Source organism: Osmia lignaria, chromosome 6 (genome assembly GCF_051020975.1).
Source record: "Osmia lignaria lignaria isolate PbOS001 chromosome 6, iyOsmLign1, whole genome shotgun sequence".
Taxonomy (NCBI): domain Eukaryota; kingdom Metazoa; phylum Arthropoda; class Insecta; order Hymenoptera; family Megachilidae; genus Osmia; species Osmia lignaria.
Genome location: NC_135037.1, coordinates 8,953,701 through 8,973,470, shown reverse-complemented (window position 1 = coordinate 8,973,470; position 19,770 = coordinate 8,953,701). Strand labels below are relative to the sequence as shown.

The 19,770-nt window shown below is 32.5% G+C and overlaps 2 protein-coding genes across 2 annotated transcripts in view; one reads left to right on the top strand and one right to left on the bottom strand.

Annotated features, from left to right (window-relative positions):
• LOC117607592 (uncharacterized) overlaps positions 1-19,770 on the top strand; it is a 114,727-nt gene that overhangs the window by 35,319 nt on the left and 59,638 nt on the right. The window lies entirely within an intron of this gene.
• CPR27 (cuticular protein 27) lies at positions 8,035-11,821 on the bottom strand. The gene is made up of 4 exons (XM_034331485.2): positions 11,684-11,821; positions 10,959-11,050; positions 10,439-10,825; positions 8,035-9,855 (listed from the first exon to the last, which is right to left on the bottom strand). The coding sequence occupies exons 1-4, from the start codon at positions 11,693-11,695 to the stop codon at positions 9,645-9,647; spliced, it is 702 nt and encodes a 233-aa protein (XP_034187376.1). The 5' UTR covers positions 11,696-11,821; the 3' UTR covers positions 8,035-9,644.

The following is a 19,770-nucleotide window of genomic DNA, read 5'->3' as shown; positions in this document are numbered from 1 at the left end:
ATAATGTCCTCATTATTGTATTAATTGTTCGCTTTGTGTAACTGATGACAATGCGAAGAATTTAAGGAAAATTAACGTCCGGCACGCGAAGCGGTTTTGCCATGAGTTTCTAAGGTGAAATTATTATGTAAAGGTAGCGATGTAGACATCGAGGTCACGCTACAGAAATTATACATATAGCCGTTCAATGAAATTATTTAACGAATGCACTCACTTTTACCTGAAGTACCGGTACCAAAATTTATTCATACTTCTACTTCTTTCGACTTACATATTTGCTGTTAGTTGGAAAATATTCTATCATGAAATCTTAGAGGTATGCAGAAGTTTCTATCGTTTTAAAGGAGATATCTTATTACTATAAGTTTAACGATCTCGATTGTTTCTCTTTTTAATCGATTATTTATCATTTTTTATCATTTTTCAAATAAGAAATGAAATTAGATTCAAATTTAAAAAGTATTCTTTCAGAAACAAATTTAGTCCTCTGAATACTTCTTAGATAAGGATGTCATAAATTTAGTCGCAAATGGATAATAAATAAATCTGTCTGATCATTAACTGGTTATACGCTTTATGAAGTAGAATCAGACAGAATTAACTAGCCAGCACGCGCTTATTCAGTAATTATAGTACTGCCTGTAACTACTTTCCATCGTGTAACGATAATTAGTAATTAACAATTGAGTAATGTGAATGTAATTATTTGTGGGTGTTAAATTGGTTTTCTAAGAGAATACAAATGAAGCATTGTATGATGATACCAAGTAGAATACTATTTTTATTACAAAAATTCATAAAGAATATTTATGAATATTTATTGCCTTCTATCATCTTCCATGTTCAGCATCAGTGAAATAATTATTATCTTTCAAAAAATAAAATTTGTCTGAGTTTATTATAATTTCAATGATTAATTTCTCCACTTATTTTTCAAGCTCGAGTGAGATTTTGCAGTATATTAAAGGAGAAAGAATAAAGAAAGCATCGATATCAAGGCTCGTCACCTTGAAACTGACCGAACTCAAGGCTGAACCGCGTTTTGGTGAAACAGAGCTCGAGTTTCATTAAACATTCTAACAAATTAATTTTACAGTCAAATTAGCCGTAGATTGACATTTCGTAACTTTCTATTGGCACGATACTCGTTAGATCCGTAGCTGATCGACATTTCGTACCCACATCTCGTGCTTCCGTGAGTTTCCTTGATAACATCTTCCAATCTGTATTTCCGGCTCACGTGCTCTAAATTCAACTCATTTATGTATCAAAAATAGTAGAAAGTAATATAGATCCTTATTTCGAACAGAGATACTCTACCAATTAAGAGCAAAGTACTCTGAATAATTAGGAAAAGAATTCTTCAAGCTTGAAGTCATTGCTTCAGATCATTATCTTCAATATGAATTTTTATAAAATCTCTGTTTCACTAGGAAGCATCGAATTTCATCTTCAGTTACTTAATTACCTTAATTAAGACATAATCTGAAATTTTTTGGCGATCCTTGCATACATACATACATACATGTAGGTATGTCGTTTTGCTTTATAACCACAGAAATAAAAATGAAAGGGTTAAAAATCGCAATAATTGACCTCTGCAAGCCAGATTACAGGTTCGCTCGATTTCATTTTGTCGATGGCCTGGCTGTGCACTGTATTGTCAATGCCAGCCAGTGAAAGGTAGACTAACTGGTCAATTTCGTGTGTCCATCGAGATAAAAGACTGTCCTGATCCCTTTCAACTTTTTTTACCACGATAAATTGTGCCAGTTGATCTGTACAAATGGATCTGTTACTTTTGAAAGGACGTTCGTTGGCAATTCCTTAGCTGCTGTTTTCCCAGCAATCACCTACGCTCGCGATTTAGAACGGAAACGTAGAGACTGGTTGGAGAGCTTCCGGTAGAATCTGCGAGAAAGATCGAAGTTTTCTATAAACATGCAACATTGAACGATATGACTTGCTGAAAGGTATGCAAGGTCAATCTAAACTACAAACTGTCGCCTTTCACGTGTCACTCTCTTCGAAACTGCACTCAGGGCGCGGCAAAAAATATTGTGCATGTAGGAGGATGGAAACATAAAAGGAAAAGGAAAAATAGTCTTTAAAATTACTGAAACGATCATTATTCTTTCATTTTCTTGGATAAAATTCAAAATCTTAGATGTAGAATAACTTTTTTTTATTTATAAGTTAATTGAGTTTGAAAATTTTGTAAAATATTTTCAAACAAATTTGTTTATGATAAGAAATATAATAATTTCTTTAATTATTCAACGATTAAGATATTGTTAATGATTCGATGGCATTGAAAATTACTCATTCAGGATCTTCGTTAGACATCTACTTTTAATCGATGATAACCAGCCTTGTGTTAAATGTCTCTGCCGTAATTAATTAAATCAGTGACATGCTTTATTGGTTTGCAATTTCTTTTGGTTAAATATGCATCATGTTCTCTTGGTAACAATGATACAATTGAAGAATATCAAGTTGACTATTTTCTTATTTAATAATTAATCAGATTTTTAATTCATTTTATTAATTAATCTACTACAAATTTTTTTATACTACAATACTGATATGAATCATCATTGCATTATTGTATAAATTATGTTATATACGAAATAATATCCACTAATTTCATAACTACAATCATTTCTTGCACATTGTGGTTCTATGATAAAACAAAGACGATGTTGCACAATTAGATTATACTTTTTAATTGAATGCTGTAAGGTCGATCTATTACGAAAGTCGACTCAGCATTACGTTAACATTAAAGGAACACTGCACCAATTTTTTTTTATCGAACCCCGGTTGATCTTGTTTTCAGTAACATTCTTCTCAACAGACAACCTTCTCTAATTGAATACACTCCACTTTCTATTTCTATGTAACAATCCGAAACGTTGTTACATCTACTCTGAGCTAACAACTTGGTCATGTTTCTATATACAAACACCTGAATGACCATAATTGATTAATTAATCTTACCCAAAAAATTTTTATTTTTCAAATAGTATGATTCAGAGAGACATTTATAATTTTGTAAATTTTTATTATCTGGATCATTAATTACAACAGTAATTAAAATTGTTATGTTGAGTACTTTCATTTTAAATTTCAAAATTTTCAATTATACCTCTGAATATTAAACCAATATGAATCCTGTTTGTAAATTAAACGCAAACAAATTAATTATCCATAATGAAGGACGCGATGGAACATCTCAAGGATTTTTCGAAGCTTTTCCACCGTTATGAAACGAAATTATGGTACCAGTATTTTCATGTGAATTGACTCACGAACCGGATAGATTTTATTTCTTTGACATGAGAAACGTCCATGAACGTACTGCCCTATCTTCGCGACCGAACAATTGCTTCTCGTTATTTATGGAAGGCCGTTAGTATGTGAATTTCGAATCACGGGAATAATCCTTTTGTCACGATACCGATGGTGCACTTGTTTTCATATTACACTCTCTCACGTCCTATGTGTTCACGGACATCTTGATTCGCGATACTTTTGTATGAAAATATTTGCGTAATTAAACGAGACGCGGATGTGCGAAAATTTGATGAGTATCAATTGCTTGAATCAGTTAAGTTTTGATTGCTTCGATCGATTGGCTAATACTCCGAGCCTCGTGAAAGGAAATGATTTTTCTTTCGCTGGGAAATGTTGATTGTGTTTTATTTAAATCGATGACGCAAAGTATCAGACGTGATCGGAATATCACATCTACTGCTATTACAATTTTTAATAAAATAAAAAATTGCAAAACGTCAGAATAATTTTCTGTAATTTGATTTCTACAAAATTTCATTGCAAACCGCTGTCTACGTTATCTCAACGAAGTTTCAATGGCTTCGAAACGAAAGTTTTCTTTCGTGTATCTCTGATAAAAGGACAAAAGTCTCGCGTGTGCAAAGGAAAGCCAGTTCTACCGATATCTGGCTCGACAGACGGTCGCACCACGCCTTGCATCAGAATGTCTCGAGAGTGAACGCGGAATCATGAAGTTGCAAACAAGTATATCGACGAAACACGCACTCTTACTGTCACGCTAGATGCTATATTTATCTTTCATACATATAAATATTTTTTTCTTATCTATTCGACGATATCAGCGCCTTATTCGAAGCTTCTGATAGAATCTATTTATAGGTACAATTAGTTTAAAACAGGTGATTTAGTTGTGCAAAGAGTAACTCCTTTTTCGTTGCTCGAATTCTTGTCTCGTTGTCTTATGTAAGTTCTGTTAGAACTGTGAAGAAGGAATATATACTGTTACTAAGAAATTTAATTCACTGTATATGTAGTACGTTAAATACTATTTAATATGAATTCCTTAAAATTAAAAGAATTCTATTCAGAAAAAGTGAAGGGTTGTTGTATCAATTTATTTCAAAAGTCTTTGCACATTTTTCAATGAATTTATGGAAAGGTAAATGGCAAGCTGAAGTTTCCTTAATCAAAGACAATTCCTTATAAGACAATGAGATAAACGAAATCGTATCACAGGAATCCACGATAACGCAGGCCAATTAAAGAAACTGTTACACGAAACCAGATTAACGCGCTTTCCATTTCAGATTATATAACGCACGCACCCGGTGCCAGATCGAAAAAAGAAAGCAGTCCGATTCCATACGAAACCACGTTTTAAACATACTTTATCCTTTTATATGGTTTTTATAATAAGTCTAACGATTTCACGATCACGAAGTTTCAATTATGTTCGAGTAGATTCTTGGATGAATCAAATGATATTTAAATCTAGATTGTAACATTGTAGATGATCATTGGCGTAATTAGGTGAGGATGGACCTGATCTTCCCGAAATGTAAATTGACCCATTAGAAATGATTAGAATGAGTAAAGAAACATTCATCAGCTTGAAATTTAAGAAATAATAATTTTCAATTGAAGTAAATTCTATTTATTAGTAATTGATAATTTTTCAATTCCTCTAGCGTAGAATTTTAACTTGACACTTTGCTAAATTTTCCGGAAGCAAATTTATTAGAATTTCATCAAATTTGTTAAACTCGAAGCTTTATTAAAATTAGAAGTGGTAGCTCATCCTGGTTAAAAATTCTGGTTACGCCAATGTGGGTTGATATTCAAATTCAAGATAAAGAATAGAACGTCATCGACAATGGTGCAAGTTCGGTAAAGGGCATTGGGATACGTTTCCATGGGTTGATCGTAAAGTAGATCGGGCTGATCGAGAAGCCTGAAGCGAGGGCACGTATATTGTGAAAGGTGGGCATGGGCGGTGGTCCGTGGCAGTCTCCACGTATCAGGTATGCGTAACGTGCAATTCTCTATGGGACACTTCAGGATCAGGATAATAGGTTACAGCCGGATGGCAATAGTTTTCAATGGTTCCTGTTATACCCACACGTTTATGCCAACAATAAGCCGCTGTTGTCTGCTGACGCCAGGCGTCTAGGAGGATCTACCAATGGAACTGATCTCACGTTTTATTATACACTGCTGTTCATGGGTATTAAGACATTTGCAATTTTTATTGCAAATAATAACTTCATTGAGATATAGAATTTTTTATATTTTTGTTATTTTATATTGAACTCAGGAATATCGGTACTATATTAATTATTGACACTTTTATCTTTAGTTAAGATTTATAAAAAGTTTCATATTAAATTCTTATTTTTGAACCTGATATTTCATATTTTGTCTGTGAAATTGATACAAAATTAGTATGTACTAATTATTATTAAGTCCCCATAGTTTCAATTACCATCCATTGTACTATGATCAATCTGAATAAAAATAAAGATTGATAGGAATAATTAAACAGCAATAAATCACGTACACGGAAACTCACTATTCAGATGATTTTATGAAAGTACAATTTACGAGGTACAATCAGGATACTGAAAAGGATTTAGTCTTCATATATACACTATAAATCAAAAGTTTTAAATCGTTTTTCATGTAATATACAAATAATTATAATTCATGAAAATGTATATTTGCATTAGCTATCGTAATCCAGTCATTACGTTCCTTTCATTCTTTTTCAAGGAATAAAACTTAGAGGTTCATAAAAGCTGTTATATATGAATTATTAGATTTTCATAATATAGTTCCTGGTAATGCTAAACTAGACTAATACACGATCTGAAACTTATGATTAGTAATGTACCCAATCGAACCTTTCACGTAACCTTGTACGCAACATTCAGCTCACAACTTACAGTCCTAAAAACGGAACAACGTACCCCACAAAAAATGTTCTCGAAATGGACGTGTCCATAACGTCCAATCATCAATACGACCCGACATTTTACATAACATTAAGGTTTATGATATTAATATTGAGATACGGAAAACAGTCGGACACTTCTAATACGTTGCTTTTCCTTGTTCATTTAAAATGAGATCTACTAATGATAGAAATGATAAATTAGAATCGATACTAATTCGTTCTACTGCTTTCGAATAAGCATTTAAATGCACACCGTTAAAAAATGTGGCGAAAGTCAAGGAATAATTATTAATAAATTAACAAAACTTTTAAATGAAGGAATTTAATAAAAATAAATGCGTATGTTAAAATTTCTTAAATGTAACAAAACAAAGATAAGGAATATTGATTTTAAATAAATGAAACATAGAAGTTCATTCGTTCAAAGTTTCTAAGATTTTTCATCATTGAACGACGTTAGAAGGTGCCAATATTTAGATCTTCGGGAGAAACCTCGTAAGTAGTCGACGATTGAGGAATGAAAAAGAAAGTTAGACGAATTTCACGTTTGAACAGTGCTGTTTACAATTTCATAACTCAGGCATAACAACCGCAGCCAGCGATTATAGATCAACGTTGATTACAAAAGCATGTTCTAACCACAAGCTTGCGAGTCGAAGCAACAGCAAAGAGAAGAACGAGGTTTGCGAGGGTCAACAACGTTAGAGAAATTGTTCTCACAGAATAATCGATGAGTTGTCAGAGAAAATAATTTAGAATTGTCTTAACAGAGGGATATAAGAAAATAAAATTGCAAGAGTAATAAATCCCACAAAATTATAATCTTGATACAAAACACAATGATAAATGTAGACAATAGAGATTTATAATACATGCTTTGAAGGATGGAATTATCATTTATTTTATTTTTAATTAATAATACTCTGTGCAAGCTTAAAAATGCTTCGTCTTCAAAGGATTATTCCTTTGACTGCTATGGACGCATATATGCGATTTTGTATATCTTAATTACACACTAATTACACACTAATTATACACTATATCTTATCAGATTATAATGATGTGATGAAACAATGAAAACAATAAATGAAAATGCTTAGAGTATTCAGCAGTCAAAGGGTTAAACAACGACGTATAAGAATAAAGAATCTCTGGAAAGTGTTGTGAAAGAGGTTTACCTACAGGTGCTCCAAATAATTACACATTGTGTCCGATGTTCGAAGAGCGTGGATGAAATTCCTGGGTGTGGCGACAGCCTTCCTTGCCAGTACAAAAGACTTCCTTGGCATGTGCAACAGTACAGTTAAGTGTATCTGTTGTCTGAGTCTTTGGCATGAACAGGCAAGGTCGATCGTTTCGGGAACGGTCGTTATTGAAGCAAGTTTCCTTTTTTGCTTCATTTTTTATTTACCTCAACAAATAAAATTAAAAATGATCCCAATTTGCTTATCTCAAAGTAAGAGAGTTTTTTGTCAATAAATTTTAACATTCAGATAATATGACAAAGACTATAAAATGATTTTTTAATAGTAATTTAACGATTATTGTTTACATATTAGGTAATAATATTTGGAAAGAAGGATACGTTTTTATAGCTAAAAATGATTTTAAAAAATGTATTCTGATGGATTTACTAACCGGGGTCAATAAATGTAAGATGTGAATAATTATAATTTACAAAAATTAAATTTGAATAGTTGCACAAAATTTTTATTATTTCACTGAAAAATACAGCTTTATACGAAATAATATTCTTAATAAAAAGGTTCTATTAAAACTACTCTCACATTTCTGCATAAATACTTTATTATCCAATACGCTAAATTACCACAAAACAATGAATACAATAGATAAATTGAAGTTACATGAATAACAAACGCAACTGCATCCCCTTTTTATTCAGGCATTTAAATTGCTTAGAGAACCTCGATTCGTAAATGTCCATTGGATTACAACCCTATCATCATACCATTCATCACAATCGAAAAAATGTTTGAAGATAGTCGGTTAGCCTACGCAATGCATTCATTGTTCTCGTAAATCGTTATGAAAAGGAAGTGACTGAAATGGAATGTAAATGTCCTGCAATATGTTGTTCATCGAGCAGGAATCTCGCGAGGATAACAGCGATCCTCGAAGGTGGATCGCCTACGTAGGACGATGAACGGGTCGTTTACAGCCGTCTCTCGATATTATTCGAAGGCCGTTCAAAGCTATTCCAATATCGCGATTTTTTTAGCGACGTGTCAAGTTCACATTTCATTCGCAGTTATGATTAATAAGAACAGGATTCCATTTTGTGTGCGCATACCAGGCAAAAGGTGGTCGTCGATCGATATTCTGTTTTGGATTTTTATCTGGAAGGTGTAATGCACCTTTGAAGTGTATCAATTATAAATTTCTGTGTATTATATAGATTTTAACGATCGTTTATTTTTTACGTTCGATGATGGTCGCAATTATTTTATTTTTGAGAAATTTTGGAACATTGATAGCTATGGTCGCCAGGTTCTAATAAAGGATGAAGAAAATGATGCTGAAGGATTAATTTTGATAATAACGTTAGATAAATTCTTCCAAATTAATAAATACTTGTAACACAAAAATGGACGTTGCTTTTTAATGTTACATGTTTACACATTATTATATTTTACCTTGAAGATGTAGTGCATATGTTTAAACAGGGGATGCAGCCACGATAGAGTGCAAAATACGATTTTATCACAAGATAATTACACGGAACATAAGAGTATTTGAAACGTGTAATGCTAATGTAAACTGTGAAAAGTGTACATGTAATTAGATTACTAGATTATGAAGTCTCAAGAGGTAGAAGAGTAAATAAACAGAACTGGTAAGAGAAGAGGTAGAGGGATGAAAAGGAGGTAGAATTTTGCAGAGGAATCGTATATGATGTCACAATGTGTTCTAAATAGAAAAACTATTAGAATTACCGAGAACATAGACTGCTAAGATCTTATCATAGAAGTTTCTTAATTAAAGTACCATTATCTATATGAAGCTGAAACAATAATGGAATGAAATGTTCTTAGTGCATAAAATTGATCAACAAAAAATATTTCTAATTGGTTAATATTTAAAGGACGTGATACAAATGTGAAACAATTTGTAAGGGAAGAATAGTTTATAAATTTGAAAATAAAACGTGAAGTATTTAAAATATTTTATAATATAAAAAACGCCCTTCAAATATTAACTTTTCCTAAGAAAAAAGAAAAACAGTAACACTTTAAATACACTTTTGCAAAAAGACTCATTGTCAGGGTCTAATTAAAAGGTGACAACTGGCTCTAACTACGATCTATGCAACGCGTCCCGGAAATCATTATAAATAACGCAATATTTACACATTGTGGCGGGATCAAAATGATCCCTATCGCCTGTAATTAACCGTGTAAGAAGCTAAGCCAGCATTGGGATCCACGTTGGGTGCTGGACGACCTTGCACTCCGCTTTGAATCGGTGAGCTAGGATAGGAAGACTGTTGTTGGCCCTGATATTGCGGTTGATATTGTGATCGGTATTGTGGTTGGTATTGTGGCTGGTATTGTGGCTTTGGTTGATATTGCACCTGTGGGGGTGGTCTAGAAAATCGAAAAGCACATTTTATTGTCAAATTTCATTGTCATTAGCATTTATATATAACAAATTAACATATTGAATACCGTCGGGGCTATTGGTGATCGGTATCAGAAATTTAATATAATCAAATAGTGGGAAAAAAATATTTTTAAAAAATTTTATTTTTCAATTTAAATTTTCTACTTGATACCTTCTAAAATCAATATAATATATACTTTAATTTCTTTCAGTTATTAGTCAATATTACATTTATGGAGTGGGTCACCAGTTGTTAAATGGTTAAGTTTATTTTTGTAGAAAATAACTTCCCAAACCTTTAGGAATCATAAATGCTTAGTTGTTTGTTAGACCTCTAACAGAAAAGTTGCAAAAACATAAGGTGAAGAAAAAAGTATACGACTCGACAAATTAGTGGCTATTCACTTTAAACGACCATAACTTTAAGATCAATTCATAAATGTAAAAACTCTAACTTTTTGTTGACGAAAATGAACATTCGTAATTGAAAAATCACATTAAATAAAGGCTATACAAGTAACTAAAGGAATAAATAAATTTAATTAATAAAATCAATTGATTACCAACCTGGGTGGATTATAAATCGGTGCTGGAATTGGTTTCGGTGGATTGTAGGCCAAGGGTTGACGAGGAATCGGTTCGTAACGTTCTCCATTAGTATACCGAGGATCGGTATAGTAAACAGAAGGATCTTCCCTGTATTGACCATCGTCGTCAGGCGCATTGGGATTAGCAATGCTATTACCGGTCAGGGTCGGTGGAGGTACGTTTATTCCGGGACCAGCTGGCTCGAAACCACGTCGGGATGCTCCATATTCGACCTCTCGAATACTTCCAGTATCATCAACGAATCCATATTTTCCATACACTTCGCCACTTGGATATTTCGATTCTATTTTGTAAGAACCATCAGCTGCCTCGTATCCATAACTATAGCTGCCATCTTCGTTGTGTCTAATCAAAGGGATGAGTCAATTAGGCTTCGTAGATACTTCAGAGAGCGAAAAGGTTAATTGCATTGAATAAAGGCATGGAACGAAACGATTGATTGTTGAAATCGGTGTCAGGATAACGAAACGGTACTTACTTGTTTATTTGCTTCAAAATGGGCACCGGCGTGGTCACGTATTGATTGTGCTGGGCGAATGCAAGGCCAACGCAAAACAAGAGACACAGCACCTGGTGACACAAGCTTGCATAAAATTGTTGGCACACACGAATCACTTTCCAATAACCTCGTGCATAATGAAAAACAATCGAGATCGCTGTTTGAAATGCACTTTTTCTTAAACCTGTTAAGTGAGTCATTTTTCTACCAGGAAAAAGTTTACATTCATTATAAAAAGGAGTTCCAATTAAAGTGTAATTAAATGAAATTGTTTTTAATTAAATGTATTATTTAATTTCAAGTATGATAATTTCAAGTTGATGGTCATTGTCAAGTACCTTTCGTAGCTCTCTACTTTTTCATTTATTAGTTCATTTTTATTGGAATTATCAATTGCAATTTGAAAATTAGTCATTTTAGAATGTACATTGATTGTAAGCTTTCTTAATTTTCTTTGTTAGGCATCTGATTATCAAAGGGGCAATAAAATTATAGAGGTCATAGATTCCATCAAAATGTTAATTTTTTTTTAATTCACCTTTTACAACTCAATGAATTTAAAAATGGAATTTGTTAATTGAGCCGCTATTAATCTATAAAAAAAAATTTAGCCAGCTATGAAAAGCGAAACCATCTCAAGCGTACTATTAATTGATGAGTATCGTCACTTGTCAGTGAAAGCAGGAAAAGCGAAGAGTACTCACAGGAAGATGCATGTCTCGTCGTTGGTGAAGCAAACGCGATTCTGTATTATAGAGTCACGTTTCCACGGCCGCGAGTCAACTTATATAGGCTCCCATCGGGAGCGGCGGGGCCCGCCCATGGGCCCGACCACCGCCTCAACCTCGTCGCGATCTAAGTACCAGAGTTCATCGCACCGCAATCCGACTTTGAAAACGGTGCCAGAAAATCACCTGCCTTGCGATTCTTCCAAGAATTTTAATAGGTACACCATCGTTCGAACCGTTTATAACTCATACAATTTCTTATAATTCGTAAAAGGAGATTAGAACAAGAAAATTAGAAATCATAAATGCATAATTATTTAATAAAACTGTGGTAGAAAAATTAGAAAAAACACTGATTATTTTATTGCAGAGGAAAGAAAAGCAGATATTAGAAAGTTTATATTTAAAAGAACAATTCTATGCGCCTCGAGGAATTATAAGTGCATAAGTATTTCTTTAAGTTATAGAAAGATGAATTGAAATAAAAAACGTGAGAACTCTACTGCAATGTTAGAAAGTACACTTTTGAAAGAATGATAAAATATGGTCAGATTTACAGTTCTTCTATCAAGAGAAATGTTAATAAATAATTCTTAAGAAATAGAGAATGCATAATTACTTATTGCAACTATGTTAAAAAAAAAGTTAGAAATAAGAAACTGAGACATAGAAAACATTAATCATTTCCTTATAACCTCTCCATCGTAGTTCCGATAAATAATGATTTGTTGAATCATCTGCTATAATTTCGCTTGTCGGAAGAATCATAAATTCGACCATCGTCTAACATCCTTTCTAACGGCATCAATTTTCATTCATCGTGAAGCGTGACGTGTCTCCGGTTTTCGGTGCAACAACTTGTTGCACAACTTGCGGTTGGAAAACTGCGAGCAAACTATAATGTCCAGGAAAGCAACTAAGATGATTGATAGGAGAGGCAGACTGGCCATCAAGAGTTCAGGAAAATTTCTGAATAATTTAGGGCCTAATTAATTAAAATTAGGGGTCGTATTCTACAAGAAGGTCCGTAATTAACCCCTTTGCTATGGTCATCTCTGCCAGGAACTGTGCTCTTACATTCTTATATTAACTCTGGAATAACGAAGCTGGGTCAATCGCGACCCAGACCTTTAAGCATTATTTTTTCAATACATGAAATTAAAATTACAATTTATAGGTCTTTTTATGCACCATCTTATTAATAGTAGTACGTCAATATAAAACCTTACGGTTAGAATTTATTAAGTTCATTCCATAAATTATATGCATTCTCATCTTCGTCCAACTTTTCTGAACTTCATGAATTTTATACTTGAATAAAGTGCACAGTTAATGGTGCAACTCAAATTTCGAGACAGGTGTGCAATAATTGCTGTGGCTGCATTCAGTGGGAAGCCCTTGACCAAATACGTTCATACAGTCTTCGTACGATTCTTGTGAAAACACGGTTCTGCAAGGTGATCCTCTCGAGAATTAATATATTTTTCAAGGACATCGTGCGTAGTGTTGTCTGTAAAAATAAGTTATATCTTCTTTATATTTCCACTTTATTGATTGAAACTGGAACATAAACCTTCATTCATCTCATAATTAGCTATTTATTTTAATTCTTTTGAATGAGTTTTTTGATTTTAAAAATCTTTGGGTCATTATCAGAATACTTGAGGAACAAAACATCCAGGTTTTAATTAATTATACTTGATGACTAATATATTAAATGTCTTAATGATTGAGTCATCTACGGTAACCAATTTCACTTGATTTATTTAATTAGAAATACTTGTATTAGATATTTGAAATTATGGATAATAAAGATAACAAATTTACTAAAAATAAAGGTACTACTTAATAAAACTTTCAACAATTTCAGCGTGGCAATTAGCACGTTATAAACTGATCAAAAGTACCATTTCATCTTCTATATTTTACATTATTTTGCATATTCTAAATATGTTACTTTGATTTCCTAAATTTGTTCGTATTTTCCATACTTTCGTGTATCATAAATTGATAAATATTCATAGTCTAGTTATCACGTTTATTTACAGATTTGCACTAGTCTAGAATGAAGCTAGTACAAAGTGTTACTGTTGTAATTACAAAAATGATCGGTTAACCGAGAACTTTCTCGATCATATAAGAGAACTTCTTGACATTTATCGTGGTAGGATTAAGGGCATTATAAGGCTGAACAGAGTGAGATATACACTCCTTTGGCGATCTTGCAACCCAGCTGCTCGATTCGTGAGAATCAATTTCTGTAGAAATAGCTTTCACGTTTAGAAATATCTTTTTTAAGCGAAGTACTAGAGTTACATCACACACTTTGTGTTTTTAACCGAAAATATACTAATATCTTAATCTTTTAATGAACCGCAAACGTCTTCATTCCAGAGTATATTATCTGAAATTTTACGGAGTTTGTTTTTTGTTAGCGTTACAGAACGTAACGTAATTATGTTTTACATTAACTCTTCGTTTTTTAATGGGACGATAATTCTCTGTGAAATCTTCATTTGCTGAAATTTGGAATTTTTGATAGCTGTGAGAAATACAATTTTACCTTTTAGCCTTTTTTTACACGTTTATTTAATAATTTTTATGTTAGGTTAACGAAATGCTATTTCTTTGATTTTATATAACAGAAAAAATAATTAATTTGTTACGGAATGATATTTCATAAATCTTTTCTTTTTTTAAATATTTTATACAATTACTAATTCAGGACCTTGTACAATTTCTGCAATGTATTCTCGCGTTTCTGTGGAACACAATCGCGTCTAATTCCTTAGCGCCTGTGATACTTTAAACACAGCATGCGAAAGGTCGTAGAATTTACGATTTAAAGTCGTCGAACGATCGTGATCGAAATGCATACGTCACGAGGACGTCTAACGTGCAGTTGCAGTGAAAGTACGAAAGGACAGTGGTCTGGAATTTATATTCATGGAATGATAAACAAGGCAACTGAAGCGAACGACGTTTTCGTTACAATCGAATGATAGCCGCGAGAGAGTTCAATGCTCGTCCGTCGAAGGAACTTTAGACTGGTTTCATTTTTCATTTACGCAATACCGTCACACACGACATAATTTGATATTAATGTCCGGCATTTCTTCTACTCAGCCAGATGCGTCCACTTTCATTGTTTTTCACTAAACGTTTTTCCGGCATAAGCTAAATGAATCCGTTATTGGTAAGGGTTCGATAATTTCGTTAGAAACTAAAACATTTGCAAATTTTTTCCTAAAATATCTGAGGCATTTTATAAATAACGGTATAAAAATTCACACATTAATTAATATAAATTTCACTTAAAAAAGAAATTATAAATCTCAAATACATTTAAGTAGAAAAATTAGTACCTTACATTTCTTGAATAAAATCCTTTAACAATAGATTTCTTTTCTAATTTAGAAAGCTTCAAGTATTGTGTTAACATTGTTTTTAATTTCGTCATCTTACGTTTTGAAATCCTTTTTCCTAGCGCCATCCAACTGTAAGTGAAGCAACTAACACAACAGAAAATTGCTCTTTTTTTGAAAAATAAATGTATAATTATTATATTGTATTATCACACGTGTACCATGACCATGTGATTAAAATGATGAATTGCAAACTGCTCGAAGTGTTATAAATATAGCATTTTATGATAAGCAAGGATTAGTATTTATTTCAATATAATATAATTATATGTAATATAATAAATAAAAAATATTTAGATTAGCGTAGCATAATTAGCATGGTCGATAAAATTGCAATGAACGAAATCGATAAAGTAAACGTCTGTATAAAGTAAAATCAATTTTATTAATACAATTTAAATTTGACACTTTGAAATAACTATAACATCTGCCAACTTGGAACACTTTTTGCACATATGGTGTTTTATACATTTTTAATTGAAGTTAAGCTCAGTCGGTTCTGAGGAATAAAGTTCCAGAGATTGAAAGTTCTCTGATTCACCATAAGGTAACGTTACCTTGCTACAGGTGAGAGAAACTTTAGTACGCCTGATTATGGATTACTCGTTCTACTTTGCTGTCTGAATTAAAACACGTTAACAGGAACTTGTAAAAAATGATATTTTGAAAAATGGACCATTTAGTTGTAGTATGGTAATATTCACTTTTATTTAAAAAATGGACATGCCACAATTAACCCTTGAACAGTGGAGCCGGGTCAATCGTAATCCAAATCATTTTAGGTTTTATACAGTGAAAAGTAATATTTAAAATATGATTTTAAAATTAAAAAATTGCAATTTTCTAAAATTTTAAAAATTACCAAAATGGAAAAATGAAGAAAATTTCACATGGCATTGATATTATATTATTTATGCAAAGTATTAACAGGATCATCTGTTATATAATTGCAATTATAACGTGATTGGTTATACACGATCACTTTCATTGCTTCAATCAATTTGTTAAAAAGGAATTTCATTTATAGCTTTTTCAAAACTTACAAAACTGAACAAGTACTGAACATTTTTTAATCTAATCTGTAATGAATTGTAGATAATTAACATATTGAGTATATCCCAAATGTTCTTTGAAAAATACGACGGTAACAAGATTACACCAACGAGGCTTGATAAGAGGTCACATTGCATATTCATGCAATTACTTTAATTGACTCGTTCTACTCTTTATCAAATGTAACGAGGATTCGGACGCAGGAGTTGTCGTGACTCTCGATAGTTAATTCATTTGATTCTTCGAAATTAAAAATAAATACACGAAATTAAAATGTCTCGTAAAACAGATTATAAAAGACATATTTATAATGGAAGGGCAATTATTGCATTCTTGTATCCCTGCAGTAGAAACACTCTTGTTCGTTCCATTAGTACATACATACGTAGCTCTTGTCTTCTGATAAATTCGTAATTCTTTAAATGAATTTGACGCCTAATTTTTCACCATATTTCCATTAAGATTTTTACGAGCTTTCATAGTATTCTTCAGTATTTTTATACTTAACAATTATCTACAATAATTTTGTATTCTTATTTTTTGAATGAAACTTTTAATTTTAATGTTAAAAAAATGATTTGTTTTCAATTGTTTATTATTTAAAAATAAATAACTGTTTTTTCTTACTGCAATGGCATGAATATAGAAATATACAAATTTTTAATTGCAAATGCTTCAAAAATGAAAATTGATTCTATAAACAAAAATAAAAAATCCGCGTTCTTGGTAGACTCTGCCCCTTCACAGTATTCTTTCTTTTATCGAAAGTGTGACTTTACACGCGTCATCATTAATTCTCTCGCAAGACGTCGCACGACCTGGAATCAACGTGGCATCACAATCGCTCCAAATTGCATCGAATCAAGCCCCGTTTGTTCCCGAGGTAACGAAACAATCTGCATTCAGGGATTCGCGGTATCGACGACATTACTTACATACAGACCGTGTGTAAATAACAAGAATTTCAGTCTGATTGCGTGTTATCTTCGTTCCGCTGGTGATAATACCGAGAGTAGAGCTACAATTATCGTGCGTTTGGCTCTTGAATCAAGGATGAATCATGGCATTGCTCTGGACCACAACCGGTTTAACAAAATTATTTACTCTTGTATATCATAATCGGAAACCAATTATTGTTCGCACCAGTTCGCACGATTCCTGATAGATACGGGACCAATTGCATCTGCAATTCCAACGTACCTACATCTTTTGTTTGAAAGGTGGTCATTGTAAATTAACATCGTTTAATGATACGAATGTACACGAAGGATGCTGTGTAATGATAGTTCGGTAGCTCCAAAAGAATTTATTGTTGGAATGTGTACGAAAGGGTTCATTTATTTTAACGCAAATTAAAAATGTTAGGTCTGAATGAAAAGAGATAGGTTCTTCTTATTTCTTTTTTTCTTTTTCATTTTTGTAATCGAATAAACAATTCTAAATAATAGGTATAGACTTTTTTTCAGTTTTATTTTAATCTGTTTAAAATTCATTTCTTTGACTTTCAATTGCACAATTTCTATTTATTCATTTCCGTTTATTGATCTTCCTCGTAGCATCAGAAGAAACTTGTCAGCCTGAACTATTAATAAATGAAAGTTTCACATATGATAGAAAAACATTTTCATTTTCCTAATAAAATCAAGTGCTAAATATTTCATTCTCATATAAAATAAGAGATATTAAAACAATATAAAATTTATATCAATTTTATTTGAATACAAATTTATTTTCCTGATTCTGAGAAATATTAAATTGAAAAATGTTTTGGACTTAGTTTATGAATGTATTATTGAATAATGAGTTTTACAAACAGTCTCGTGTACATTCGATCGATCCAGGTAATTCTTCCAAGGTAACACAAGAATTTAATGAATATTTAATGTACAGTATTCAACAACCTCTCGATCTTATTATCGCTTTCCTCTTTTCTTCCTTCGGTACGATGAAATTGATATACACAGGTATATTATTCGCGTTCGGTGGTTCGCCAAAGGCACAGGATGCATCGGACACTCTTTAACATGCATTACAAGCACAATTACCCACGAGGCCGGATAAGCGGAGGATAAGAATATTCAAAGGGTGCAACCGTTGCATCCTGGACCATTGATCGTACTTCAATACAGCCATTTAACATTTTCCATCTGCAACGTATTAAATTTTTCTTCGTTTAAATCAGCTTATTGTTGATCGCCATTTTACAATTTATTTTTGTAATATTTTTTGAACTAACCTTATCCTTTAAGAGAATCTATGAATTTTAATGAATTTTAATTTTGCTATAATTTTTCAGTACCCATTAAAATTGTAATTGACTGGAAATATCCAAATTGAGTCACATCTTCAAATTAAAATAAAATTCAAACTACTTAAAATTTTTTAGGTTTCTTTTTCTTTACATAAAGCCTACTTTATAATATTACAGTGGAGATCGAAGTCACTCAATTCAATCAGAAATCAACGAGTTGGTTCAATAATTTCATCAGAATCCTTTCGAATTACAAATATCAAATTCCCCCTTTGATGTTACTCAGCGATTACAATGAATTATAAATAAAATCATGAGAATCACCGTCTTATGAATGCATCAATGACATGATATTTTCGCTCAATGTTTCATGTTAAAAAATGGTACACTTAATTTGAATGGACTTATTAGTACGCTTAATTAGTCCAGGTCACGATTGACCCAGGCTCCACGATTCAACACTTAATTATTTCTAAATTTCTGAACATTCCTATAGGGTTACACGTAGAAACACATTATATCACACCTTCGTTTCGAAATCGTTCATTTGATATACAACAACCTAATAATTAACTAAATTATCTTTGACGATAAAATAAAATTTTCCATGGAAGATCAGCATGGAAAAATGCAGAGGGACGAAGTAAACAAAGACGAATACAAGGGAAAGAGAATCGCATAAAGAGATGTCAAGAAACGGACAATATGGTGAATTTAATGGCGACAAGAGAACGACTTGTCGGATAGGTTTGTCGACCATTTGTACAACTCAAACGTGAGTCGGGCAACAGCCGAGCCACTGAATATTCATGAGCTCTCCGCTGGCTTTTCGTAAACTCTTATTGCTGAACTTTCTCGTATAATCGGTTACTTTGCTCGCATGCGTTGAATTTTCATACAAAACGGTCTGATTCGATGCGCAGCCCGAATTAATTTCGCCGATCGAGGTTCTAGATTTCACGTGAATGTTCGCAGGATGCCCTTGCACGCTTCCAGAGTGGCCTACAATTCGTTCGGACAAATTCTGTCCTGTCAAACGATCGTTATCGGTGAATTGAAGGGGTTAGGCCACTCTAGAGCAGGAAAAAATAGGCATATTTTGGGAATTTTTTTCAAAAAAATGATGGAATAAATCCAAATTCTGTAAGCATACCTTTATTTCACAACTAATAAACTTTAAAAATTAATTTTTGTATAGTGATTCAAATTAAAATATGGGCTCTGCAGCATTTCTTCGACGACACCTCTTTTTTGTAGGGCTAAACGGCTGGACCAGCAATTTTTGCTTAGGATAAAAAACCAAAATATTTTCGATTATATATGAGAACAGCTAC